Here is a 27,848-nt window from a genome sequence, read left to right as displayed (position 1 = left end):
CTGGCATTCAGAAGGACAGCTACACAGAGCTACGCTTATTGATTTGGATCACAACTTCATCCTTCCATCCTTAAGAACTGGACAAATCTTAAACATGACCCCTGTACTGTCTTTGTCCAGGAAGCCAAAGTCAAAATAATAGATGTGGAATGAAGGACTTGCCAAGGTCCCTTGTCAACTCTCGCCTCATTCCTAATATTCTATTGATATTCTATTAACAAGCCATTTCCTGGCTTACGTCAACAATAATAGTATCAGTTGGTTTGCAAGGTAATAATGCAGATGAAATATTGGAATTGCCTCAAATGGTCTGGAAACTTATATACCTTTACCTCAAAGCTTTTATGCTGGGCCTCATTTCAGTTTGTGTTTCCCTTCAAATCTGAATTTCCAACATCCTAGAACCTACTGTATTTTGCTATATACTGCAGGATACTAAGGATGCTTTGTATAAAATATATTAATTGAAATCCAAATGTGTTGTTTTTTTTTTGGGCAACTAAAGAGTGCACATCCTCTTCTCAGCATTCTTAAAAAGTAGGTTACAGTAGAGGCCAAGCCAGAATCAAACCCAAGTTTCTCCATCCTGACTGGTTACAAGGTTATTGGTTTCCTCAAGCCTATTCATAAAGTTCTGGTTAATCTACAAGCAGTGATATGAGCAGGCAAAATGCAACGTGATTATTAGTGTATTACCATAGAATAACATAAATCAGGGATGTCAAACTGCCGGCCCACAGGCCGGTTGCATCATGCAAAAGCCGTGCCCACCCCAGCTCCGGCAATGTGAAATAAGTCGTGATACATCGCGACACATCACGTGATGCGGCGGGTTTCACACCCGTGACATAAATTGACAATTTAGGATTGGGAGTTCAGTGTCAACAAGTATTTTCCTTAATTTTCTTTGGATATTATCCCTTGGACATCCTTTTGTATATCCCTTGGAAGGCCTATTGGTCTTCCTTGCTCTATTCTTAGAACAAACTTTCTCAACCTTGTCAACTTTAAAACGTGTGGACTGGCTGGATAATTCTGGGTATTGAAGCCCACATAGTTGCTAAGATTGAGAACCATTGCTTTGGAAACTCCATCCCTGTTTGCCTTCAACCAGGTAGCAGGGGCACATTCTCACAGCTGCATTAACATGAGCTCCTCCTGTTCTTGAGCTGGGAAAGAAGACCATCAGAATAATTTGTACTCCATGTTTTACTTCTCTTCAATAATAAGACAGGGAAGTGAAGCACTCCTTTGGTGCAGAGTAGCAATCTTTGGATTCCTCAGCTTCCTTTTCCCTACCACATAGCATCAAATATCAGCGGGAATAGCCACTCCCAATCATTCTGTGTAGCATGCCAGGGCATGTTGAAAGGGGCATGTTCTCATGATGCCACCTCCAGCCCAGTCTAGTCCAGCCCAGCCTAGAGCAGAGATGCAACATAAGTCTGTAATGGCACCACTGATGAGGTGGAGTTTTCACTCAGAGTTGGCTTAGATCTTTCTGTACAAATGGGATTGCCTTAAGTCTAGGAATAAGCATCTTTGTATTGGAATGTCTTTCTGTGCACTGACTTGAGCAATGAATTTCCCTGGCAACATAAACCCTTGTTGGTGAACATGCTGTTTCATTGACTTGGCTGGTGACTGTTCCAAAAGCATCTTCTCTACCAAATACTGTAGAGCAGGGTCCCCTAAACCCCAGTCTGTGGACCGGTACCACACCGTGGCATGCCAGAAACTGGTCCGCACAAACGAGCAAAGCCCCATCCATAGGATGCAGGCAGCACACAATATCATGCACCTTCCAGTCCGCAGAAAAATCTCTCTCCACAGAACCGGTCCCTGGTGCCCAAAAGGTTGGGGACCTCTGCTGTAGAGGGCCAATTCTATTCTTTCATTTCCCCACTGTAGGAAAAGTATTTTCCAACCCACAACATACATTCTGTAGAGATGTGGGTCTCTTTCATGAATGGGAGATCTCACTGTTTTGATGCAATGCACTATGACATATTATCACCAGCAGTAGTGTGTGTGTGTGTGTGTGTGTGTGTGTGTGAGAGAGAGAGAGAGAGAGGGGGGGGAGGGAGAGGGAGAGGGAGAGGGAGAGGGAGAGGGAGGGAAGGGGGGACCCACCATTAAATCAAAGAAGACTTTCATACATCACACTTGGGAAAAACCATTGTGTTGGCTCAATATTTTTTTAAAAACTCATCTCAGGCTCATTGAAATTAGCTACTTTTATTGGTGGGATTAAAAAATAAACTACTTTCAATAAATATTTCCCAGCCCCAGACAACAGACAGAATTTTTCTCTCTTTTTTTAGGAAAATATCAAGATTTGAAAAATGAATGAATAAAAGCAGAAATACTGTTTGGGGGTTCCTAAACATCCTACAACTCTCTCACACATACTCATCTTTTATTACTCCTGGGACTAACCCAGCAATTAAGGCAGTGAGAATAAAGGAACACAATGTTTTGGAAGCATTGTTAAGAGCACACAATACTATGCATTCAGAAGCATCCACAGGATGGGAGAGAAGAGGGAAAAGAGTTAAAAAATGAACTCCACAATTGTGTGTTCAAAGCCCTGTCCCTTTTTTTACACATGTTGTGATGCAATCCACTTAAAAGGTGGCAGGATTTTCAACATATACGGTAGTTGCAAACACCCTCCGGAATATATTAATGTATTAAAACCTTCTCCCATACCACTGTATGCATTCCAGAATCCCAGCACTACGTTTAATAGCCACGTTTTATGCTTAGCATCTAACCACAGTGCCTATCTTCATCTCATGAAGGTTAGAAACTTTTTTTTAAAAAAAATAAAAGATAATTTGGGGCTACTTCTTTTAGTTTTTTGCACATTCAGTTATGGCACAAGAACAGCCCTCCTTGTATGCAACAAGGAAGTTGGACTGAAGCAAAGGGGGGAATCACTTGTCTGAATGTGCTAATGGGAATCTTTGTGGACTGCTACTTCAGCTTTCACTATGCCTCTATAGCAGGGATTTTCAACCAGTGGTACGGGTACCACCTGTGGTACATTGGCACCTGGCAGGTGGTACACGACCATCCTAGAAAAGTGGTAGTGGGGGAGGGGAATAAGCTGAACCGGTGGCAGCACCACACAAGCCTGAGCGAGAGACAACTGGAGCTGCAGGGCTGTCAGGGCTCAGCGGAAGCACCATGCTCAGCGCCAGTCTCCAGCTGGAGCTCAGCGCTGATCCCGGTGCTTCTGCTGAGCCCAGAAGAAGCGCCGATCAGCTGGAATGTTGCAGCATCCCCAGGGTCTTGTGATTTACATTCAGATGCTTGGCAACTGATTCATATTTATGACGGTCACAGTGTCCCAGGGTCATGTGAAGGGACCAAAACCTGCTGCAACCACCCAGCAGAGGGGGGGACTAAAAACCAAACACCCACCCCCCACCCCCGCTGCCAATCCTCAACCGAAATGCTCATAACAATGAAAACCTCGGACAGGAGGAAGAGCGTCTCTGGGCGGGCAGACAGGTGTTTTGCTCGGCTGTGGCTTGGGGGGGGCACTTTTTTCAGTGCTATTGTAAATTCGAACAGTCACTAAGCGAACTATTGTAAGTCGAGGAATACCTGTACTTCATCACTTTTTTCCTTTTTTTTTTGGTTATAAGTTTTTGACACCTTGCTAGGCGACTGGTGGTACTCGGATGTTGCCATATCCTAAAAGTGGTACAATGGGTGAAAAGGTTGAAAAGCCCTGCTCTATAGCAGCGGTGTCAAACGGCCGGCCCATGGGCCCAATGCGTCATGCCAAAACTGCGCTCACCCCATTGCCGGCAATGGAAAAAAAGTCACGATATGTCGCGACATGTCACGTGACATTGCGAGTTTGACACCCCTGCTCTATAGGAAATAACTAAATGATGCTTAAATAAGGTTATAAATAGTGGTATTTTAGAGTAGGTATTTGCCTTCATCTGTGTAAACAATTTAGAAGTGCAAATGCCCCCTATGTGTCCTAGAGGATAAATTAATAATAAAAAGTAAATCAGTAATTAAGAATAAGCATATCAAATGACAGCATCACAATATTACGATAGGAAGAAAACAATTACAGTTTCAGATAGAGGACTGTTTAACAGTACCAATCAAAAGCTTCCCCGTTCAGATTTTTTCTTCACATTAAAGGGGAAAAATGGAAGAATACAGGGTGTTTACTAGTGAAAATGACATTCTCAGCCCCCCAGTAATATTGCATGAACAAACCAGGTTAATTGCACAAGAAAAGCCTTATTTGGAAGCACCTCTATAAATATTGAAGCCGAGAATATGGGGTCAGCCTCTGTAATAGCAGTTTGCTCTACCGATACTAGCAAGTAGTGTTTCTTCCATGCAATGAAAAACATGTTTATATATATCAAGGTATCTTTAAAGCACAGAAGCAGGCCAGGTTATGCTAGGCTAAGGCTAGGCTTTTCCCCCCACTCTGGTCAGTTGGCAATCCTATTTCATTTAGAGCTAGATGGAAAGGACTGGCTAAAGTGTAAGGATTTCTTATTTCCACACCTGCAATTTTGGGGCCTTTCTTTATTCAGAGGTTTCTGCAGGTGATATTATAATAGTTGCTACAGAGATGGTTCTATGATACCCAGTGGGTTCTGAAACTTCTAGAGAAAATAACCCACATTCTGCTTTTCTTGGCCCAGCTTACAAGTCTGCTTGGATCTGGATTCATTGACATTGTGACAGCTATTATGACAGGCAGCTGGTCAGAAAAGAGAATGAGACAGAAGGGTGAGTAGTAACAGGTATCTATCAAGAGTTGACTCCTATAGAGTCTCCATGGCTAGAGGAAATATACCACTAATCACCATTGCTACTAACATGAGAGCCTCGGTCTGATCCAGCATGCTGACATGCTGCACTGGGCTACAAATGAAAGACTGTTAGCTTTATTCAGAAGCATCATCTTTTTGCTCCAAAAGGTTCATGTCCTGTGCTACCCACATGCACTTTGAACTCCATCCTCTGCCAATCCTTTGCTTCTCTTCCATTGTGGAGCCTACAGGGAGAAAAGGCCTGTTTAATGAGAAGCCAACCATACTTCAGCTTCAAACTGGAAGAGCAGGTGGCTTTCATGGGGTTGCACCCATATCTCCAGTGAGATCACCGTGGTTTTCTCAGGGCACTTTCCAACAAGGGCACCATCCCTTAAAAGAGGAAAATGCCTTGCTGCCATAATCTTGGGTTTCTGTTGGTCCTTCTGAACAGCCTTGAAGTGAGGGGAGACCTAGAAGAGTGAATGGGTTGGCTGTTTCTCTTCTTTTGAACTTCACTAACCTTTTCTGTGAGCAACCAATCAGCTGGTTTGAGAAAGATGTGTAGCTTTGTTCTCTGGGATCTTCTTTCAAAGCGTAACTGCAGCGTGCATGATCAGCAGAGATGGGAATTTTAGCAGATTCAGAAGATTGGCTCCCACAAAAGCAGCAGCATGCAGATTTTAAGGACTTGACCCTCCAGAGAGGGGAGAACGCCAGGCATTTTTCCCCCCAGACTTTTAGGAAAATTTCCATTTGGAATAAGCCACACATTAAAAGAGCCACTTGCTGAATAGTCCTAATTTAGGTATTCTTGATTGAGAGTATGAGCTGATACATATTCACAAAAGAGACACAGTCACTTTAAGACACATGGGAAGGAACAATTTCTAATGAAACTGAATATTCCTTGCAAGAAGCGTGGTTGCTTTCCACATCCACCAGCAGCTGGGTATGCATGGCTGTGCACAGGACAGTAAATTTCTTTTTATCTTAATTTGATAAATAGCTTGAAGAACTTAAATAAAATTAATAATATTAGCTTGCAAAAACTATATTAACTCCATGTTTTGACTCTCACTTATGAGGAGATAAATATAAAAAAGAACAAAACAGAGTTTTTTTGCAAAGGGAGTGCTCTTGTATTTAATCCAGTCAAAATTTCCTCAGTGCAAGATTCTGGCAGTTCCCATTCATTTCAAGGGGACTTATAATTAGGAAATTTAATTGCTGGCTACTGCTGATGCCCTTCAGATTTTCCAGAAGAATTTTTTTAAAGCATTCCCAACATCTGATGTGAGTCTGAAAGCTCTCCATTTTACCATCTTACAGATCAGCATTTTGTCATTTCATCTCTTGTGTACATATACTTTTGCCAATAATTTTAAGACGGACTTGGAGAGAATATCTTACTAGTGTTTGTGTATGCCTGCTTTTTCACACTTGCATCTTTTTTATGACTGGGTTAGAAAGGAATCTGGACAGAATCTTGTCAAGCACAGTTGTTGGTACAAATTATCATAGTCTGCTGTCAGATGAGAGTTAAGTTTCCTTTCAGTGCTGTGACTGCAGAATAGTTCATCTCTGGTCTCTACAGAAACATCACTACAATGATGATCAGTAGCCAGACTGGATGGAAAAAGGAACAATTCCCATGTGTTAGATTGCAGTAGCATCTTGAAGCCTTTCTCAGTTTCTCATTTCTTAGATGAGTAAGTAATTGTAGAACTTTGGTTTTAAGGCGATCATTGCAGCAATATATGTTTGTCAAGGACCAAGTACTGGAGATGGGATGAAATTCAGAGGGATGTAAACATTTTCTGCTTTGGAAGGATGCCAGCCAGCAGGGACAAAAAATATGTGCTGGGGTGGGGCAATTTATGATTACTATGAATTTTCCATCTGCTGTTGGATTTTCTGCAATCTTTCCTGCAGTCTTCGTAACTGAAAGGGGAAAAATAAGCCAAGAATTTATCTGCTTAATTTTTCTGTGCAAACTGAAAGCCCAAAGCACCTTACAAAATAAATACTTCCCCCTAAAAATACAAAATTGAAAGTACCAAAACATATACTTTACAACATAAACCAATATTCTGATTTATAAAGTCCTGTCTAAAAGAGAGATACTTAAACATGTCTTCTAAAGGTCAAATGCAGCTTAGAAGGTTTCACTGCTGAGAGTTAAGCAATGGGCTGTGTCCTCTTTGCCATAAATCCATCTTTCTCAAGCAACTTTAAGAGGTGCCAATTCTGCTCTCAGAATTCTGGGAGCTGAGGTCCAAGTTGACAGTTGCTACCACAGATTCATATCCAATGACTACGGTTAGTCTCCACCCCCACCCTGGCTTAGCATATAATAAGAACCCATATCATTCAGTTACAGAATAATGTGTTATGCAAACTCAAAACACTGATTAAATCAGAAGGACAAAAGAATAGCAGAGTTGGAAGGGACCTTGGAAGTCTTCCAGTCCAACCCTCAATTGATTAACTACACAGAGTTCCTGAAAGTCGGAAGCATATAAATGTAATTGATAATGATAGTCATAATCTTAACCCCTAGAAAAGGACCAATGATGTCACAAGGGCTTGCTCATACTCTCCTGATAAAAAGACTCATGGGATACCAGATATTTCTTAGAGCAGGGTTCTTCAGTCTCAGCAACTTTAAGTTGGGTGGACTTCAATTTGCAAAATTACCCAGCACCTACATTAAACAAGGTAAACTAGCTTTTTTAATGTAATTATTATGCAAGTGGTCAGAACCACCACCAGCCAGAGTGTGAGTTCAGCTCTTTATTGGAGGGGGTAGTGAACTGGGGAGTGAGGGTTACCTGGCCTCCTTAAGTACCCGGCCAGGTAAACGGACAGCCAATGGGGTTGGCCCTAGGTTTCCCGCCGAAACTGGGTTTCCTGCCGAAACCGTTCAGACCAACTCCCCCTGGTGGCTGTTGCTATGCAGGTGCCTGCATACATAACACCTGAATGTATTGAGGAAGCAGAAGAAACGTGTGAATGGGTATGATATACCAATGTGCAGATGTACTACTCAGGTGACCTTGAGGACACAAACAAACCTCCAAGTGGTCTCAACGACTCACTAGAAGAATGCAAATGACCAGCTGTCTGCTAGGAATATAAATCCTTCCATTCCCCACCATCCAGTCAGAGCCGAAGAAGCTTCTTGGATGAGAAGGGAAACATCTTCAAAGAAAAACAAGAAAGTCCAGGTGCCTCTTGAAAAAGCACCTTTGGGACAATCATGACCTGGATGACTGAGAATCTCCATAGACACATTATGTGAGCCTGCTGTTAAAGAAACTGGTCATCTTGATGTGTGAATCTGGCTTGTACTGGGCAAAACCCTGATGTTATACAATACAACTTTCAAGCACCAGCAATCTCCCCCAAAACAGTACCCCATTATTTACCTCCTCATCCTTCTCTCGGATCAGTTTTTCTGTCTCTGAATCTGGCACCGTGGGTGTAGTTGGGATGGGGAAATCAGTCCCACTTTCTCGCGTTAACTTGCTGTTTGTGGTGTTTTTTTTTTCAAAAAACAAAACCAGGGAAGAAGTAAAAGTGGAGGAAATACATTAAAGCATTCTCAGAGAACAGGTGACAAAAAATGCTTGGGTGTGCAAGCCCACAAAATATCCCATTTGCCTCCCATCAAAGTGCTGTATTTGGTTTCCCTCAAACTCCTTTTGTTATTTATTCCATGATTTAATTCCAGTCTGGCTTCCCCCAGATGTTTCGAGGTTATCTTGCAAAGACAATTGTTTCACATTCATTTTGAGGAAAACTTCCTGATGGCAAGAATGGTTGATGGTGGAACCAATTATCAAAAGAGGAAGTGGAAGACAGAACTGAAAAAGCTTCTTGGATGAGAAATGAAACATCTTCAAGCAAAAACAAAGAAAGTCTAGTTGACTTTTTTGGTGGGGGGGGGAAGGACTTGGGTTGGCAAGTCATGAATCAAGATGCTTCCTAACTCATCTTCCCTGTTGTCATTTCACAAATCAGGAGATCATTATGGAAAGTAGATTACAGACTGCAAATTGGAAAAAAACCTAATGATCATACTGAACCAAGAATGTGGATTCAAATCTGAAGTTTAAGCCTTTCCCAATTAACAATCTTTGCCCCAAATCTTCATCTTCATATGATATACTTAACCAGGTCAAATAAAAGCCTGGTGTTTGTGTTCACACAGGGTTTTTTTTACCAGTAACAGTGCTTACTAGTAACTCTGGTAAAGGTTAGTAGATTGCGTAAATCCAGCAATAAGGTTAAGCATCTTACATGCATACAGACGGTGTTCTGACTTCCAAGCACCCATCAAAATTTTATAGAACTTTTATAGGAAATACATGAAAGCCAGATAGATGCAGCTCTGGAGGAAAGTGTCAGGCATTAATTCCAGCCTGGCTATACAAGTCCTCAGCAATTACAAGCTTACTGCAGTCCAACAGCAGAACTGGAAAGGGGGGTTCAGTTGTTCACCCCAAGAAACAGTTGCTGCAGCAGAATCTCAAAGAGGGGGACATCTCTTTTCCCTCTAAACAGAATGGCAAGCAGAAGAGGGGACTGGATACCCCCAGCTTAAATTGACCATGGGAAGGCAGGGCAGGGAAGAAGCTTTCCTCCAAGACTCACCCCTCCCTTTCCAGATTTTCCCTTGGCTTAAAACAGGGGTGTCAAACTGCTGCCCCATGGGCCAGAAGCGTCATGGCAAAACTGCATTGCCGGCAATGGAAAAAAAGGCGCGATACGTCACAACACGTCACGTGACGTTGAAAGTTTGACATCCCTGGCTTAGATGGTTGATCTGTGCCCTAGTTCAGGCATCATGGACCAAATCTGCCAGTGGTGGAACCACAACTGAAAAGCCAGAGAGATGGAAGCAAAGCCTCTGAAACCACAGATTCTTGGTTGCCTAGGGGTTGCCTAGAAAATAATCCTCTCTCTCAGGTAGAGAGGAAAAGGGGATGTGAAAGTATGTGTTTCAGAGGGTTATTGTTAGAGAGTTGAAATGTGCAAAAAAAAAGACTGCCTAGTGGTGAACATTTATGTGGTAACTAGGAGTTGAAAACAACTTGGTGGCACATAATGAATTCCTCAAATATGCAATATAAATATAGGCTACTCTCCATTTATAGAGGACAAAAATCGTGGTAAATATGGGCAAAATGCTGAATAAGGATCCAGGATACAATAAAAAGGAGGACAGTTTCTTCAAAGTTCTCTGTACCAGTGTTTCTCAATCTCAGCAATTTTAATATGTGTGTGCTTCAACTGTCAGAGTTCCTCAGCCAAGGCTCCCAGAGAATTTTGGAAGTTGAAGTCCATACGAGTTGCTGGGGTTGAGAAACACTGCTCTATTATACACTGTTTCTCCCTCAGTCACATATTGTCTAATTTGCTTTCTTCAGAAAACGGTAACTTTCAGTCAGAGCTGCTGAAATAATAATTCATATCTAACAGACATGGATGTATAGATTTCATCCTTCATATATAATACACAGAGCTGCCCCCAAATAGTTTGATAAGTCTAACCACTGCCAGTACTTACCACACATAGAATGGCCTACCCTGCAGTTTCACACAAACCAATGCAAAACAGTAGCAATACATAATAATTTCTTGAATATGCTACCTCCTCAATATTTATTTATTTTATTTATTTTAATTCCATTTATATCCCGCCCTTCTCCGAAGACTCAGGGCGGCTTACAAGCTTAGCAATATCCTTACTAAGATTTCTTTTTTCTTCTTTTTCTACCTGTATTCCTTCCCACCCAAGCTTATTGCCCTTTGCTTTCTTACTAAGTCCCTTCTAGCATGCAGATTGCAAACTGCAGCAATGGAAGAGTTACAGAGGATCATCAGGTTAGTGCATTCAACTGGTTAAGCTCCAAGATACTTAGTACTACTCAAGGACCCCCCAAGCAGATTAGCACATTTCATAAAATGTAGGATTTAAAGGTACTTGTAATCTGTCTCACATATAATCTGCACAATCAACCTGTCTTACCCTCCTTCCTCAACTTTAATCCCAATTTAAATCCTCCATCTTCCAAGCCACTCTTTGCATCTGATGAAATTAGATGAAAAGTCACAAAAGCTTATACCTTCTAATAACACATATTAGCCAGAAAAGGGACTAACAGATTTTCTTCTGAAGTTTTGCCAATAGAGACTAAACCAGTATTTCATCTTAAAAGTTACCAAGGTTGAAAACATTGGACTAACCCACCTCTCCTCCAATGAATACAGCAGAATATCCAGGGATTATTATTGCTCAATTATTTTGTAAGGTAAAACAATGCCCCACGCTTATTTCTTAATTCTGCACCTGGCACATTGGGAAACATTCTGGCGGCTCAAACTAAAACAAGCTTTTATCAGTAAAATGAAATATCTTTTCTAGCTGGCCACAGCTGGACAGAGAGGTATAGTGGCAAAAGGAGTAAGAGACACAATAAGACCTAACAGTCAAGCTTTGTAGAAGAACAGAGTCAATGAGTTAGCAGGGCAGATTTCAAGAAAGTATGAGAAAACATGCAAGATCTGGGGGAAACTGAACAACAGAAAAGATAAGTTAAGAGAAACAGAGTCTCAGGAAAGGTTTATCGAAGACTTTCCTTGATAGATCACCAAGATGGTGAGCTGAAGAAGGCTTACAAGAAAATCAAGAGGCTACAAGGTATTGTACTTTATCTTAAGATTTTGGTTTTCCTAGCCATACTGTAGAACACCTCCCATTTTTTACACCCACCATATCCAATGATTGTGTCAACTGGGAAACTGGGAAAAATGAGAACCACATTTCTGAAAGTTAACAGATTTGGGGGAAAATGGGAAAAGTTAAGCAACCAGACTTATGTACATGTGTTTCTGCTAATAGGACAATTCACTGAAAAAAAGGAATAAAATTTCTCTGCATTCACTTTGGTGAGTTTTCTATCTGATGCCACCTTGGTCATGCAACCCATCAGCCACTTTCTGAGTTTAAAACGGAAAACATAAGATATTGCTTGCATTCATATTTATACTGCATCACTTTTCTACAGATACCTGTCCTAGCACAAAATTGCACAAACCAGGAAAATGGATTTCAATGTACACAATTTATTCTGCTTGCAATAGAGCGCTATCCATCTGTTGTTATAATAAATATCTGCCCAAATCATCATTAAAAGAAAATCTGTGAATTTAAGCCAGCATTAATTTTCCTTGATGAACTGCCTCCATCAGATTCTTTCCACCTGAGAATTTTTAAGGCCGCTTTGCCTGTCTTTCCTCCTCATACCTGTTGGAGAGGAGGTTACGACAAGGTTACTGAAAGTGGGGTCCCACCTTTCGTATCTCCTTCATTCTTCCCAGCCATTTGCACAGCTTCCCTCCTCCCCAGTTCCACCTCCTTCTTCACAGCACCCCCTAACTTACTTGCGATTCCGCTCTTTCACCACCATGCGAGTCATGCTCTGAATGCACTGAGCCCGGTAGTTTTCATAGTGAGTCTCCCGAGTCACATCCTTCAGATCCTGCATATGGGTCCTTACCAGCATGGTGCGTAGCTTGATAAAGTCACAGTGCATAGGGTTCTCCACTGACAAAAGAATGCAGAGTTGAGTGAGTGTAATTTGAGACCGCGTAGTGCAGTGACGGTCTCTAGCTCAACAATCTCAAAACTGGAAACAAATCCATGGAAGATGAAAAGCCTATCGATGGCTTTTAGCAACTAAAGTGAAATGGAGCCTGTCTGGGGAATGGCTGAATGTCCAGGCAGGCAGGCAGGCAAAACACGAAAGAAAGCTTTTTGTTTCCTATTTTGCTTGTAGCCTTTTGGTTCCTCTTACGTTCCCAGGAGTCTGCACTCCAGAGAGACCAGGCCAGTTCAAGATAAGACTTACAAAGTGAGCCTGAAGAGTACGCAACTCCCAGCCACACATTTGGAGGAAATATTTTCATATGTGTATACGCAATGATCAGCTTCAAGTGATTTTGCTGGGATTTGTTAATGCCACCTCTCCCCTTTTTCCTTATTACAAAAATACAAAAAAGTACCTCCTTATAACAAACATTGCAATTATTGTTTTAGTTTTCCTAAAGCTGATTTGCCAAAGGTCCTCTCTCTATGCTGCCAGTAGGGTTTGTGGACAGGCCCTCCTCTGTAATAAACTGGAGAACATTTTAAAGCAGTTGTTAGATTCAGCACCTTGATTCATCAGCATTTTAGGCAGTTTAGCTTTTTTGAGTGGTCTCATCTATAGTATTAATATCAAGAAAGATTATATATTTTCTCAATCTCTCTCCCTCTCATTCCCTACTCACCTACCTATTGGCTCTCTCAAGCTATGTTTGACACCAATTTATTTTTCAGGCATACAACAAATCTTGAAATTCAGTGTACTTCAAATCCAAGCTTTAAAACTGGATGTTTCAAGACCAACAGGGATAAAAGGATGGGATGGGACCAGGTTTGGCTCTACCCTGGAACAGACTGAAGCAGCCACCTCAGACAGCAGGTGCCAGGGCACAGCAGGAAGGAAAGGATGTTTGCTGCACAGCCTGCTTTGTCTGTAAAGGAGGCAATCTTATTTGTAACACAGAAGAACAATTCAACAACCAGTCCATTTGGGTTTTGGATGCGATAGGAGAGACGCCATCTTGTTCTTTGCCTCCCACATCTACACTGAGGACATCTGCAGCAGTGATAAGAAGGGCCAAGAAGGGCACAACTACACAACTGAAGCCCCACTGTGTTGTCAAGTGCATGAAATGCATTTTTAAAAAGGCATCTGGCTTTGATTGGGTAGTTGTGCCCACCATCCTGACTCTTTTGACAATCTATGGGAATGCCCCTGTAATAAAAAACTGGGATTACCAAGAGGTGGCATCTTGTCAATATTCTCCCTTATCCCCACCTCCTGATTTTTCCAACAAGATATGGGGGCACGTGGTGCAAAAATACCATGCTCAAGCCACGCTTCCCACAAAATGACTAATTTAATGCTTGGGGACAGGAAGCTTTTATTGATTTCTACTGCCAAAGCTAAGACATTATGCTGCCAAAGTCAATATTTTGTATTTCCATCCCACAAGAGCATCAGTAATTGGATGTCAATTCAAACTAGGGGAGCATGGAACATTTTTGCCGAATTCTGTATTGAACCAATGTCAGCCCATTAGCTGTAGTCCCCAGTTTATTGAGCCACACTGCCACATGGAGCTATAGGTTACCTTCAACAATTCCCCAAGGGTACAGCCTCCCCCGGATCCGCTTGCCTTTCGTCTCCACAATGGTGTTACTGCCAATCACAGCGAAGGGGATGCTGTCCTGCAGAACAGTGACAATTAGGAGTCAGACAGGATGGCAGGGACCTTCCCCAATCTTCACTACTTCACATATATTTAGTGACGAGAGACAGCATTCCTCAAAAAGATACAAGGAAACTGCCTCGTCATCAACTGCACCACCAAATTTGTCAGCATAAGAGGGAGCAGAGTCTGAGGGCTTCAAAAAAAAGGAGGTGGCTTGGAAAAGAGCTGATCCCTGTTGTGCAGTAAATACATATGATGCATGAGTGCTTTGCAACCCACCAATTCTCTTTCATTTATTTGTTTAAATTAAGGGATTCTTCTTTTTTAAGTGATTCAGGCCAGGCATCAAAAAAAAGTACAATTTAATATTTGTTAAATTTTATTTGTTAAATTTATTATTGCTGCCCATCTCACTACTCTGGGTGGCCTACAACAATATAATAGAAAAAAGTGATTTAAAAAAATGGCTCATGGTTTCCAAACTGTGGACCTATTTGTAAGGACTGTAGCAGTTTTAAACGAGCTTGTCACCCAGCCTGCTCTCTGTCTCTAGATGCATCCTGGCTGATATTCTGCAGTCCAAACACATCTGGAGGACACCAGGCTGGGGAAAGCTACATTAAATCATGAGCATCACTATCTGGGATGAGAGAAGGCTGATTTTTAAATAATAATAATAATAATAGTTGGACAAGACTTTCGAGGTCATCTAGTCCAGCCCGCTGCTCAGGCAGGAAACCCTATACCAGGGATAGGCAACCTTGGCTCATAAAAGAACCAAGGCTGCCTACCCCTGCCCTATACCATTTCAGACAAATGGCTGTCCAGTCTCTTCTTAAAAACTTTCAGTGTTGGGACATTCACAGCTTCTAGAAGCAGGTTGTTACACTGATTAATTGTTCTGTCAGGAAGTTTCTCCTTAGTTCCAGGTTGCTTCTCTCCTTGACTAGTTTCCATTCATTGTTTCTTGTCTTGCCTTCAGGTGCTTTGGAGAATAGCTTGACTCCCTCTTCTTTGTGGCAACCCTTGAGATATTGGAACACTGCTATCGAATGAATCTTTATTGTCAAAGTACAACTATGTATACATTGAGATTAGCTGAGCCTCCCTTTGTGCTCCCACCCCCCAACACACAGTGACAACAAACCCTCCATCTTACTACACCATGTGAACCAACTACACCACACACCAGCCTCCCAAGTCAATTCTGCATAAAATTCACAAAAGTTATTTCTCTTTCAAAAGCCTAACAGCCCACGGATAAAAGGTGTTTTTCAGCCTGTTGGTGCGGCTGGCTATACTCCTATTATCTCCTACCCGATAGTCAACCGATGTCAACCCTCACCCTTCTCTTCATTAAACTAGACATACCCAATATCAGCAACCATTCCTTATATGTTTTAGCCTCCAGTCTCTTAATCATCTTTGTTGCTCTTCTCTGTACTCTTTCTAGAGTCTCAAAATCATTTTTACATTGTGGTGACCAAAACTGGATGCAGTATTCCAAGTATGGCCTTACCAAGGCATTGTAAAGTGGTATTAACACTTCACGTGATCTTGATTCTATCTCTCTGTTAATGCAGCCTAGCACTGTGTTGGCTTTTTTGGCAACTGCAGCACACTGCTGGTTCATATTTAAGTGATTGTCAACTAGGACTGGAAGATCCCTCTCACAGTTACTACTATTGAGCAAGATACCACCTATACCAGGGGTAGGCAACCTTGGCTCTTTTATTACTCATGGACTTCAACTCCCAGAATTCCTGAGCCACTATGGCTCACCTTGGAAACCTCTCCTTTTCCCCTCAGCATGGCTGGCTTAGGAATTCTGGGAGTTGAAGTCCACGAGTAATAAAAGAGGTTGCCTACCCCTGACCTATACTATACCTGTTCATTTGGTTTTTCTTGCCTAAATGTAGAACCTTACTTTTTTCACCATTGAATTTCATTTTGTTAGATAGTGCCCTTAGGCTAAGAGTTTAATCCAAGCCTAGCTGCCTCTCTTTAATATGTCTTAACTAGAATTAGAGATACATGCCTGGCTTGGAACACATGCCTTAATTTTAAAAAGGCAAGCAAATATGAAACATACTGTTTTCAAATATTAGGAAAAGCTCCTTTACAGTCAAAGCATCAGGATATGTGGAATATGAGTGGGGAAAACTAGGCTTTCTTCTGAATTTGTTCTAACACAATCAGGTACATCTAGCAGAATCAATGGATCCCAATGTCCACTCTTGGTAATCCCTCACTTTGAGTGCTTCATCCTGCAGTTTGAATTCCTCATCTTCATCTGAATCACAATCAGGAAACTGGTAGATCCGGATCCCAAAACGATCAATTTCGTCACGAATCTAGAACAGAGGAACATGCCAGCAGCCGATGAAGTTCAATCATAGGTTTGATTCCTTATATTCTATAGACCAAATGCATGAATGTGGGCACCCACTGCCACTCCCAGAATTCTTCATGAGCCAATCAGGGCGTTCCAGAAATCAAACAGTGGAATGAAGAACTCAGCATTTAATCAGTACCATACCCCCAATTCTTTATCCTGAGTTTCTCATAAAATACATGTGGTCACTTGGAGGGAGAGACTGAAAGTCATCTGTATGTTAATTTGAAAAAGAATACAGATTTCACAATGTCACTGGATTTTGGGGAATGGGGAATTGGGAGAGGGAGGGAGGATTGAGCTGGAACACACGACAAAGTCAATGTGAGGAAGAGGGGGTGTAACAGAAGAATCTCAAATTGAAGCACTTGATGTTATGATTCTTTATGGCCTACATTTAACTCAGCATTTAAAATCTGAATTTATATTTATATATTTGTGTAAATATATACAGGTAGCTCTGGAGTTACAATCACCCATTTAAAGTTATGATGGCACTCACACAACCAGTGTCCCCACAGTCATGATCATGATTCAGGCGCTTGGCAACCATTGTGCATGTATGACTGTCACAGTATCCTACAATCATGAAATCTTCCCAGCCAGCTTCTGACAAGGAAAGTCAATGGGGAAGCCAGAAAGGAAGACTGCCAGTTGAGGTCACATGATGGGTCACTTGACAACCGCACTGCTTAGCAATGAATTTCCTTGGTCTCTTTTGTGGTCATAAAATGAGGACTACCTGTACTTAATATCTTTATACTTAAGAAACAATTTCAAAATGTTGGAATTAATAATAATGATGATGATGAAGATGATGATGATGATGATGATGATGATGATGTTGGAAGGGACCTTGGAGGTCATCTAGTCTAACCTCTTGCTCAGGCAGGAAACCCTATACCATTTCAGACAATGGCTGTCCAGTCTCTTCTTAAAAACTTCCAGTGTTGGAGCACCCATAGCTTCTGGAGGCAGGTTGTTCCACATTTCCTTTACTTTTTTGTTTTCCTTTTTCAATTAGTCTTGCTTAGGTTACTACTCTATCTATCTCAATGCATTCTGATGTGTTTGTACATTGTTCATGGAAGTGAGTGTCCCCACATTTGCCCCAATCTCCTTTTTTACCTTGCACTTCATTCGTTCCACCTCGGAGGGCATGAGAGTGTCAGCCTTGGCTAAGACAGGGACAATGTTCACCCGCTGATGGAGAGCTTTCATGAATTCAACATCCAGAGGTCGCAAACTGCCAAGAGCAGACAAGAGTTCACTATAGAATACCTGGGAACTGTGGGAAGAGGTTGCTTCTTTTTTGGCCAATAAGCAAAAAAGTGGGGTGTCTAACTTATGCTAGAATCTGTACCAATTATTTGGCGGCAATCAATGATACTCCACAAAAATAACTACGGTATTTCAATTAATTATATAAGGAAACATTAAAGAGATAGGCAGAACTGGGTTATGTAGCACATCCTGACTGAAAAATCTATGTTTTTGGCAAAGATGTGACATCCTTATTTCATGTAGTAACATCTGCAGAACAAATGATACTCCAACTTCCAGGAGGAGGCAACATTAAAAGAAGTATGGCCTTCCATTCAAATTGTTTAAGCATTATACCATTTGGATCACACATTTTAGAGTTACTTATATTGAAGGCTTTTGCTGTTTTCTAACAACTTCGGGGAGTCTTTTCCAATTACTTTAACCCTTTATTCTAGATCCTAATTGGGTTTATCAATCTAAAGGACTTCAAGAATTTGAACTCTATGGAGCAAAGACCCTATCAGAGAATTCTTCTCTTTTAACCCTCAATGACCAGCATCCTGTGAGGAAAGCCATATCATGATCTCATGATGTAAAATCAAATATACCATTTTGTCCTGGATAAGCTGAGAATTTTAAGTGCTAAAATCCATCTAAAAATCAGTTTCTGTTTATCCATGGATGGGCTTATCTTCAAGTATATACAATAATGCTGTACTTTTAAAAAGTACCCATATTTCCCATATATCTATCCAAAGATAAGCCCATCTGCAGACATGTAGACCCTCAAATTTGTAACCAAAATATTATGAAAAATAAAGGCGAACTTATCCACAGGTGGTGTGTTTTTCATGGTATTTTGGTTAAAAGAATCAAGGATTGGCTTATCTGTGAATTGGCTTCTATGTGAATAGATACGATATTAATTGCACATAGCCTTTACTGGTTGTGGAGCAGTCTAACCATATATAACTTCCAGGCTGGAAAACCAGGGATTGCATATTGGAGACCATGAGGTTAAAAGGGCTAGGCCAGAAAAAAAAACTGCTACGAGTTTTTTTAGGAAGCAAGGCAGTCACCAAGTCTTTAGTCAACTTTTTTTTAAAAAAAAGAAAAGAAAAAGCATGTTCCAGGATCATGAGTAGGTTGGTTTAGTTCATACCCGTGACCAAAAGGAGAAATGAAGTAGAGGCAGCAATGGACACGGTTGTCTTGGATATTTTTCCGGTTAAGGCCACTTTCATCCCGGAAATACTGCTCAAACTGCTGATCTATGTAATCAGCCACAGGCTTCCAACTGGGAAAGAAAGAGAACATAGTTTAGAATTGGTGGGTTGAAAGGAAGGCAGCCATCATGTTTGCACAATCAAAACTGTAAATATCACACAGAATTTTAAAAATGCTGAGTCAAGGAATTTGGGATTGCAGAACTGGTTATCCTAAACGGTTTTTCATACCAGAAATATAGTACAGAGCTGGGACAGGTATTATTACTGACAATTAGGAAATCCCTGACAATTTTTTGCAAATCATCCAAGGATCTATATGCAGATCTATTTTCTGGCAATCCACAATTAACTAATATGGTAGGTTACATTCTTTTTTTCATTTGAATCCCACCTCTGCCAGTCTCAATGTAAGTTCTTGAGTGAGTCACACACTTGCCCACAGATCATCCATAAGCAGCACATTCATGCCAGCATGTAGGGGGAAGGAGGGGCTGCTTAGAGTAGTTCAGTAGGACTTCTAATGTGTTCATGCCTGATAAGCCATTGTGGAGATAAGTTTAAATATGTCCCTTCCCTTCAGAAGTCTCCTGCTGGTTCACAATTGCTGTAGCTTAGAAAGCAGTAGAACTGCTCTAGAGATGCAGCAGTCTTTCTGACATATCAACGCAGCTCACTCAATCTACCAGGAATCAAATTATCCACTGATATGGTATCAAATGACCTCAGGAATGAAAAAAAAATGTTCCAGTTATTTTGAAAGAAATTATATAAGATAATTTTTATTGTCAATTTGCTGTGGGCACACATCAAAAATTAAATTTAGTTGCCTGCTCTCAAAGTGAAATACATACATGACACACACCTAAAACATACTATAAACAACATACGTATAGACCCACACCCCTACATATACATAACAAATAAATATTAAATACCGTCCATCTTGAATACATAATGGAAGGAGGCAGCCTGAGAGTTCACAAGGTTAATGCTATCTGGAATGAAACTATGGTTGAATCTGGATGTTCTGCTACGGATACCATGAAGCCTCCTCCCAGAAGGTAACAAGGAAAACAGGTTGTGAAGAGGATGAGTAGTGTCCCAGATAATCTTGCGGACCCTGTTCAAGCAACACTTCTGTGCTATGTCCTGGATGGGAGGGAGGAAACTGCCAATGATCTTTTCGGCCATCCTCACCACTCTCTGCACTGACTTCCTGTCTGAAGCAGGGATGCTTCCAAACCAGACTGTGATGCTGTATGAGAGGATGCTCTCAATCGTCCCCCTGCAGAAAGTGGTCAGGACAGGGGAAGGAAGATGTGCTTTTCTCATGCAACGGAGAAAGTGCAGGCGCTACTGTACCCACTTCACCAGTTTCTCACTGTTGCGCGACCAAGCCAGCTGCACTCCCAGGAATCTGACAGGATTTCAGCCACCTTTTCAAAAACATTTAAACTGATTGTGTGCCATCAAGTTGGTACTGACTCTTAGCAACCACATATACTCCAGAAAGACCTGTTCCTAACTTGGTCCTCCAGATCTTCCAACAGTGCACTCGTTGTCACTCACTGCAAATGAGTTCATCCACCTTGCTGCTGGTCGTCCTCTTTCCTTCCTCCTTTTCCAGCATCAGAACCTTCTCCAGAGGGCTAGGACTTTGCATAATGTCCCAGAATAGGATAACTGAGCCAAGTCATTTGTGCCTTAAGTAAGAGCTCTGGTTGATTTGTTCAGCGATCCATTTGTTTATTTCTTGGCTGTTCATAGTATTCTCAAGAATCTTCTCCAACACCAAAGTTAAAAAGTGTCAATACAGGTAGTCCTTGAATTACAGCAGCAATTGGAACCAGAATTTAGAATAGAATAGAGCTGGAAGGGACCTTGGAGGTCTTCTACTCCAGCTCCCTGCTCGAGGAGATCCTATAACATTTCAGACAAGAGACTGTCTAGTCTTTTCTTACAAATCTTCAGTGATGGAGCCCCCACAATTTCCAAAGGCAAGCAGTTCCACTGGTTATTTGTCCTCACTGTTAGGAACTTTCTCCTTAACTCCAGGTTGCTTCTCTCTTTGGTCAGTTTCTAACCATTGTTTCTTGTCTTGCCCTCTGGTGCTTTGGAGAATAGTTTGATGCCCTCTTCTTTGTGACAGCCCCTCAAATACTGGAATTTCCACTGCTAAGTGATGCAGTCATAAAATATGATGTCATGTGATCACATTGTTTAGTGATGGCAATGCCAGTTGCTATGATTAACTGAATCCCAAAGATTCCAAGCATCTACCCTGATCTAAGCCATTCCTGATCTGGTCCCCCCTTTGTAGGTGCCTCCTCTTCAATTCCTCTCCCCCCTTCCTGATCTTCCTCCACATCTCTGCCCTTTCGGCCACCTTGCATTATGCTACCTCTGTCAGCCTTGTAACCCTGCTCTCCCCCTGCCCGGCCATCTTGTCACCCCACTGTCCTGCACTCAATGCTCCTGCCATTTCTGCCAGCCTTGCTGCCCTCAATTTCTGCTGCTACTGAAATACCTGGCCTAGGCCTTCATAAGGTAGTTGCTGACCACACTCTGCCAGCCCCCTTTCCAAATCATATGTGGCCTAGTCCAAATCATGGGTGGCCTACTCTTAAGATTGTACTTCTACCTTCTGCACTGCAGTGTTAACTCTGCTTGTCACAAGCAAAAATGTGTGCCAGTGGCAAAGCACACAATCAGCAATCACATGACTGATGAACGTTGCAACAATCATAAATCAGTTTCAAAATTATTTTTAATACTGTCATATCTTTGAACAGTCACTGTATGAGGTAATCAGTAAGTGAGAACTACCTGTAGGTTACTCATAAGGACAATGAGTTGTTCTGGAATTCCTATTTTTCCAAGCACATTTCACAGTTTGATGTGATATACACAAAGACCTTTCTATAACTAATGAAGAACATAACAACGTCTTGTTGGTATTTGGCTTTCTCAATTAACCAGCCTGCATCAGCAATGATGATCTCATGTTCCTCAGCCTTTTCTAAAGCCAGCTTGAACATCTGGCATCTCTTTTTCACAGAGAGCTCTAATCTGTATTGGATGATCCTACGCATTATTTTGCTATCATGTGATGGAGTTGAAAAGGAAAAAAACAAATAGAGACAAAAGGCCTAGAAAAGCCTTGTTTTTCTGGGCAACTCTAGCTTTTTATCTTTATGTAAGGCAGCAATAGGGTTGATGTGGGCGCTGAGGCCAATCTTGACTCAGAACTATTGGATATCTGAGACAATGACATGTACTGGATTCTTAAGCACACAAGGTAAACTTGGTGACTCAATTTATAAATATCCCTTGTTTCTTTTTAATTATTAACCAGGTTAATAAAAGCAGTACTATACTTCAGAAGAGCTACAGGAAGAGAGAAATGCCTTCCTTCTTGTATGGCATCTGGAATACAATTGTATTTGGACACCACCAGAAGGAACCACCATATATAATTTCCTCAAGATCTGATGTAACACCAGTAAGACAGAAATTCCTTTCTAACTCATATTTTAATTTTTTTAATGGATATTATCAGACTTTCAAAATTCATATCTGGGCCCCAGATGAACAATGCATGTAAAAAAGACTACCTCTTGGGCAAGACTCAGTTCTTCTTAGTGCCTGCAGCAGGATTTACCTGTCCTACAGCCAGCTGGCCTGTGTCTCTTGCAGATTATTTTTACCACAGTCCTGGCCTCTATCCAAGAGTTAGCTCATCCCTGCAAGAAATGCCTAATGGGATTCCCTCCCTACAATTTGCCATGATTCTGCAATAAGGCTTTCCTCAGGCAAATTGTTTTCCACTTTCTGGGGAGACATACCATTCTGTGTTGTTTACAGCATCTCCAAAGCCTGGTGTGTCCACGATGGTCAAGCGAAGTTTCACCCCTTTCTCTTCTATGTCTACCACATGCTTGGTAATCTCCACAGTCTGGACAATCCGTTCTAGTCGCCCCCCCCCAAGACAGAAAAAGCAGAATCGGAGAGGGTGTATTTGCAAAGTTTCAAGTCAAAGGAAATGTCAACTATGCAAGAATAAGGTCTCTAAAGCAGGGGTCTTCAAACTAGGCCCTTTTATGACTTGTGGACTTCAACTCCCAGAATTCCTCAGCCAGCCTGCCTGGCTGAGGAATTCTGGGAGTTGAAGTCCACAAGTCATAAAAGGGCCAAGTTTGAAGACCCTTGCTCTAAAGGAATGCCTTTCCACCATAAACAAGATCTCCTTCCTGATTTTTAGAAATGTTGGCTGTGTAAAAGAGCACTGCTCCTGCATCTTTGATTAAAAGCTGGAATTTAACAGAATCTGAAAAATCCAGAGAACGCATGCAGGAGACATTTGTTGCATTGATCTAGTTATCTCTAATGAGTAATAGGTTTGAACTAGAAATAGTGCAGAATATTTGTTGCAGAATATTGCAGAATTGGCGACAGACCAATACCATTTCATCGACTGCTTTGTATGGTTTTCCTACTGGAGATTCTTTGGAGATGTCTGTGATTTCACAGCTCTCTACTTAACTCTGCTTTGTGCACGACTGCTTAAAATTAAAAAAAGGGACTTTTACCATTTTCCTTTTCAGTTACAATAAAATAAAATTAACCTTTCTGTAAAACTTGTAAAATTGATCTGTCTTTCAAAGGAGAAGGAAAGTGACTTCCTTAGTCACACATTTCACACTATACTGTCAGGACTAGCAATTACAGGAACCATTTCATTTTATCCATTTATTTTTTCTTTGCTGGTAAGGCGCACAGGCTGTGGGAGCCCTGCCTGCCTCACCAAGGAAAGATTACCTCCTGGAAGACAGGTGGTGGCAGGCCTAACTAATCAATAGAAAGAAAGTGGAGCTAAGGAGCAATGATCCAAAGTACTTCTGGGAGCTGAGGCTTGAGAATCTTTCATCTTTCAGGCTTAGTATCACCACTACTTAGTTTGGCTTTATGATTATTTGGTTTGGCTGATGGTCTGCTATTTGTTTTACAGTTATTGTATTGTTTTTCTATTTTGTATCATATTCTTGTGCTTTTTGTTTGTGAGCTGCTAAGACAGTATTTCTCAAACTTTTAAGATGAGTGATCTTCATCTCCCAGAATTCCCCAGCCAGCATATGCTGGCTGGGAATTCTGGGAGATGAAGTCAATCCTTCTTAAAGTTGCCAAAGCTGAGAAACAATAATAATAATAATAATAATAATAATAATAATAATAATAATAATAATAATAATAATAACAACAACAACAACAACAACAACAACAACAACAATAATAATAATAATAATAATAATAATAATAATAATAAAGTTGGAAGGGACCTTGGAGGTCATCTAGTCCAACCCCCTGCTCAGGCAGGAAACCTTATACCATTTCAGGCAAATGGCTGTCTAGTCTCTTCTTAAAAACCTCCAGTGTTGGAGCATTCACCACCTCTGGAGGCAGGTTGTTCCACTGGTTAATTGTTCTAACTGTCAGGAAGTTTCTCCTTAGTTCTAGGTTGCTTCTCTCCTTGACTAGTTTCCATCCGTTGCTTCTTGTCCTGCTTTCAGGTGCTTTGGAGAATAGCTTGGCTCCCTCTTCTTTGTGGCAGCCCCTGAGATATTGGAACACTGCTATCATGTCCCTCCTCGTCCTTCTCTTCGTTAAACTACACATACCCAATTCCAGCAACCGTTCCCTATATGTTTTAGCCTCCAGCCCCCTAATCATCTTTGTTGCTGTATTAAGAGTTGGAATATAAGAAGCATGAAGGAACATATGAACAAACAAAGAAAAAATACCTTCTGCATTTAAGAGTTTGTGATCTTTGTATAGATCTGTAAGAAAAAGGCTGTTCACCAGAGTGGACTTCCCTAGCCCAGACTCTCCTGAGGAGGAAGAGGAGGAGCAGTTAATATTACATATAAAGAAAATGAGTTCTTAAGAAAACAATTTCTCTGAAGAAAAAAGAGACAAATGTGAGGAATACTTTAAATGAAGAGGAATTCTTTTAATAAAGAAAACAAGCAGTTAGCAATTTGCATAGCAAGTTTGTATAGTTGAAGCCAATCTTCCTATTTCTAGCTCTTTGGTATCTGCCGCTTAAGACTGTCCATCAGTTCACAAAGAATGCTAAGAAATCCAACTTTACAATCTAATCCAGTAAAAATACTGTGGAATTATTTCTAAGATCAACAGAATATATTTTCCTCTTTTAGACTTTTATACACACATTACTTAAACATAAGACAAATGAAATTTAGTTTTGATTATAGTTTTCTGCCATGAATAATGTGCTTTTAATCAGCAACAATTATATAGGTAAAGGTAAAGGTTCCCCTGCACATGCGTGCTAGTCGTTTCCAACTGTAGGGGCCGGTGCTCATCTCCGTTTCAAAGCCCAAGAGCCAGCGCTTGTCCGAGGACGTCTCCGTGGTCATGTGGCCAGCATGACTGGACACCAAAGGCGCACGGAACGCTGTTACCTTCCCACCGTAGTGGTCCCTATTTTTCTACTTGCATTTTTACGTGCTTTCGAACTGCTAGGTTGGCAGAAGCTGGGACGAGTAACAGGCGCTCACTCTGTTACGCGGCACTCGGGATTCGACCCGCCAAACTGCCGACCATCTGATCGACAATTAGAAACAGCCCTTGCAACTTCAGCATTGATACCTGCAACCATTAGTGTGAAATCAAATCCTTTTTTCACAGATTTCCGATGGACCTGATTTGGAAGTGTTGCAAATCCCACATACTCTTTATCATCCTGAGAGGAAAAAGAGGGGGGGGGAAGCAGTATTACAAATTGCCAGGCCTTTTGCAAGAATCATGTTTGAAACAGGTTTTTAAAAGTTATTTACACAATAAATTTAACTTGATTACAGAATTAATCTATTTCTGAGTTCATATAATGTACTAATAATATTAATTAAATAGGCTTAGTTTCTATACCACAAATAAACTTTTAAAAAGTAACTAAACTTCACATGCTGTGCAAATTCACCCACTCGGTCTTTAACTTGATTTGATTAAACACACTGGGTGAATACAAGAACTGTATCACTGGCAAGAAACATTCTTTATCAAAGCATTTTTATGAATGGCATAAATCCTCTATACAAGACTCAGGAAATGGGCCTCTGGGCCTTTATACACTCACTGTTCATGTCAGTGAGTCATCAACTGATCAATAAAAATAGTCCTTATTTATTTATTTATTTATTTATTTATTTATTTATTTATTTATTTATTATTTAAATTTATATACCACCCTATTCCCGTAGGACTCAGGGCGCTTTACAGGGAGAATTAAAATACATAACATACAAAATTAAAATCAGTTAAAACTATGATTAAATTACAGTCCCTGAAGTTAAACTAAAACCCAATAAATTAATTAATTAAAACCCCTCAGTCTGGGCCAAACAGCTCGAAGAACCAGGTTTTCAAGTCCCGGCAAAATGAGCGAAGGTCGGGGGCAGTCCTGAGTTCCGTGGGAAGTTGGTTCCATAGGGCCGGAACCAACTTCCTTGTTTTACTTCTGTGCTTTCTCCAACATGGGAATGCCAATGATAATCTGTCCAGCTTGAAAAGCATCATTGGGGGATACTAATTACTACAGCATCTGAAGCACACCAAAACATTATTTCTAGAAGAAGCTTACTCCTCATCATAAGCAAAATACTCCCATCAATAGAGATGAGGAACCCTGGCTGAGTATTTCTGTATATTCAAGGATCCATGATCACAATCCTATGTCCGGTTCTACAAGAGAGATTCTGAAGGAGGTGGAAGAGGGAGGGTTCTGGCAGAAATGCTCATAGAGATGCTTTACCTCATCTGATTCATATGGGTCAAGCCTGCCCCAGGGGCTTCTGGGACGGGATGGGCTTGGCGGTGCTGGAGCAGCCATGTGTTGCTGTTTCAAATCTAGAGGATGAGGGCGGTAGAAGGCCTTCTGCTCCTTCTCCTCGAAGGCATCTTTGGGAATGGCCTGGACTGCAGCACTAGGGAACATTTCAGTCCCACCTGGACTGGATCTTTTCTCCTGATGGATGTCTTCTGGCTTCACCCGGTGGAAGGTCTTTTCAGGTGGGGAATCCTTAAGGAACTGGACCAGCTCAGCTTCTTCTGAGTCTTCCTTCAGAAAGTGCTTTATCTGGGCAGGAGAGATTGTGGGAGAAAACACAAACAGAAAACAATACTTGTGTGAAGAGATGGACCTCACCTACCTTTCCATCCTGGTATTTGCAGGTCTTTGTTCATGGTGTAGTATTGATTTCTAATACTGTGGTCCAGGATCCTTCCCTTTCCAGTGACTGCTTCAAAAGCAGCAAGGTATTATATTCTTTCTTTTTATTTACACATACGTGCAACTCTAACACGCCTATTGAACTTTTTGTTACAGAAATATCCTCTTACGGTATCCTTTTCTCTGATCAGTAATTCCTATCAAGAACATTCTGGGATAGCTTAGTGCCAAAATGGGTTTTGTCTTTTTTTAACAACTGCTACTATGCAGTCATGTCAAATGAATATCCACAAATTCCAGGCAGGAAAGGTAAGAATCGTGGAGCCTCTTTTGATCCGTAAATAATACATGCACATTATCATTTGCACTACTGGGAAGATAGAGGATAGTTCAAAAAGAGTCACATCCTAAGGATAAGAACCCAGACTGGGGTAAGAGGGAGATTAAACTGGGGTCTGCAGAGGAAAACTCAGGATAAATTCCATTGTGTATGTAAAATTCTTACTGTGTGCTCTTGGGGGAGGAAGGCAGGCTCTTCAACCTGCCCAAAGTGGCTGGGATTAGCACCCTCTTTCAGG

General features: G+C 41.2%; 1 protein-coding gene across 1 annotated transcript; it reads right to left on the bottom strand.

Moving 5' to 3' along the window:
- Window positions 1-2,228: 2,228 nt before the first annotated feature.
- SEPTIN4 (septin 4) lies at window positions 2,229-27,127 on the bottom strand. Its single transcript, XM_081314694.1, has 11 exons — window positions 26,854-27,127; window positions 25,692-25,785; window positions 24,821-24,907; window positions 22,868-22,991; window positions 18,956-19,090; window positions 17,656-17,773; window positions 16,385-16,486; window positions 14,052-14,148; window positions 12,255-12,417; window positions 8,234-8,333; window positions 2,229-6,746 (listed from the first exon to the last, which is right to left on the bottom strand). Exons 1-11 carry the CDS (start codon window positions 27,034-27,036, stop codon window positions 6,690-6,692), a joined length of 1,260 nt encoding a protein of 419 aa, XP_081170820.1. The 5' UTR covers window positions 27,037-27,127; the 3' UTR covers window positions 2,229-6,689.
- Window positions 27,128-27,848: the final 721 nt, after the last annotated feature.

The sequence above is a fragment of the Vipera berus genome (genome assembly GCF_964194415.1).
Source record: "Vipera berus genome assembly, chromosome: 1".
NCBI lineage: Eukaryota > Metazoa > Chordata > Lepidosauria > Squamata > Viperidae > Vipera > Vipera berus.
Note: the sequence above shows the minus strand (reverse complement) of the source record. Positions and strands in the feature narration are given on the sequence as shown.

Bases quoted from the DNA above. Each gene is read 5' to 3' on its own strand.
- SEPTIN4 (XM_081314694.1), bottom strand. From the start codon at position 27,036: ATGTTCCCTAGTGCTGCAGTCCAGGCCATTCCCAAAGATGCCTTCGAG. The intron at 24,908-25,691 runs GTATCAATGCTG...CTTCCTCCTCAG, and splicing joins TTTCACACTAATGGTTGCAG to GAGAGTCTGGGCTAGGGAAG. The intron at 6,747-8,233 runs GTAAATAATGGG...TTCCCCTTTCAG, and splicing joins TCCGAGAGAAGGATGAGGAG to TTACGAAGACTGCAGGAAAG.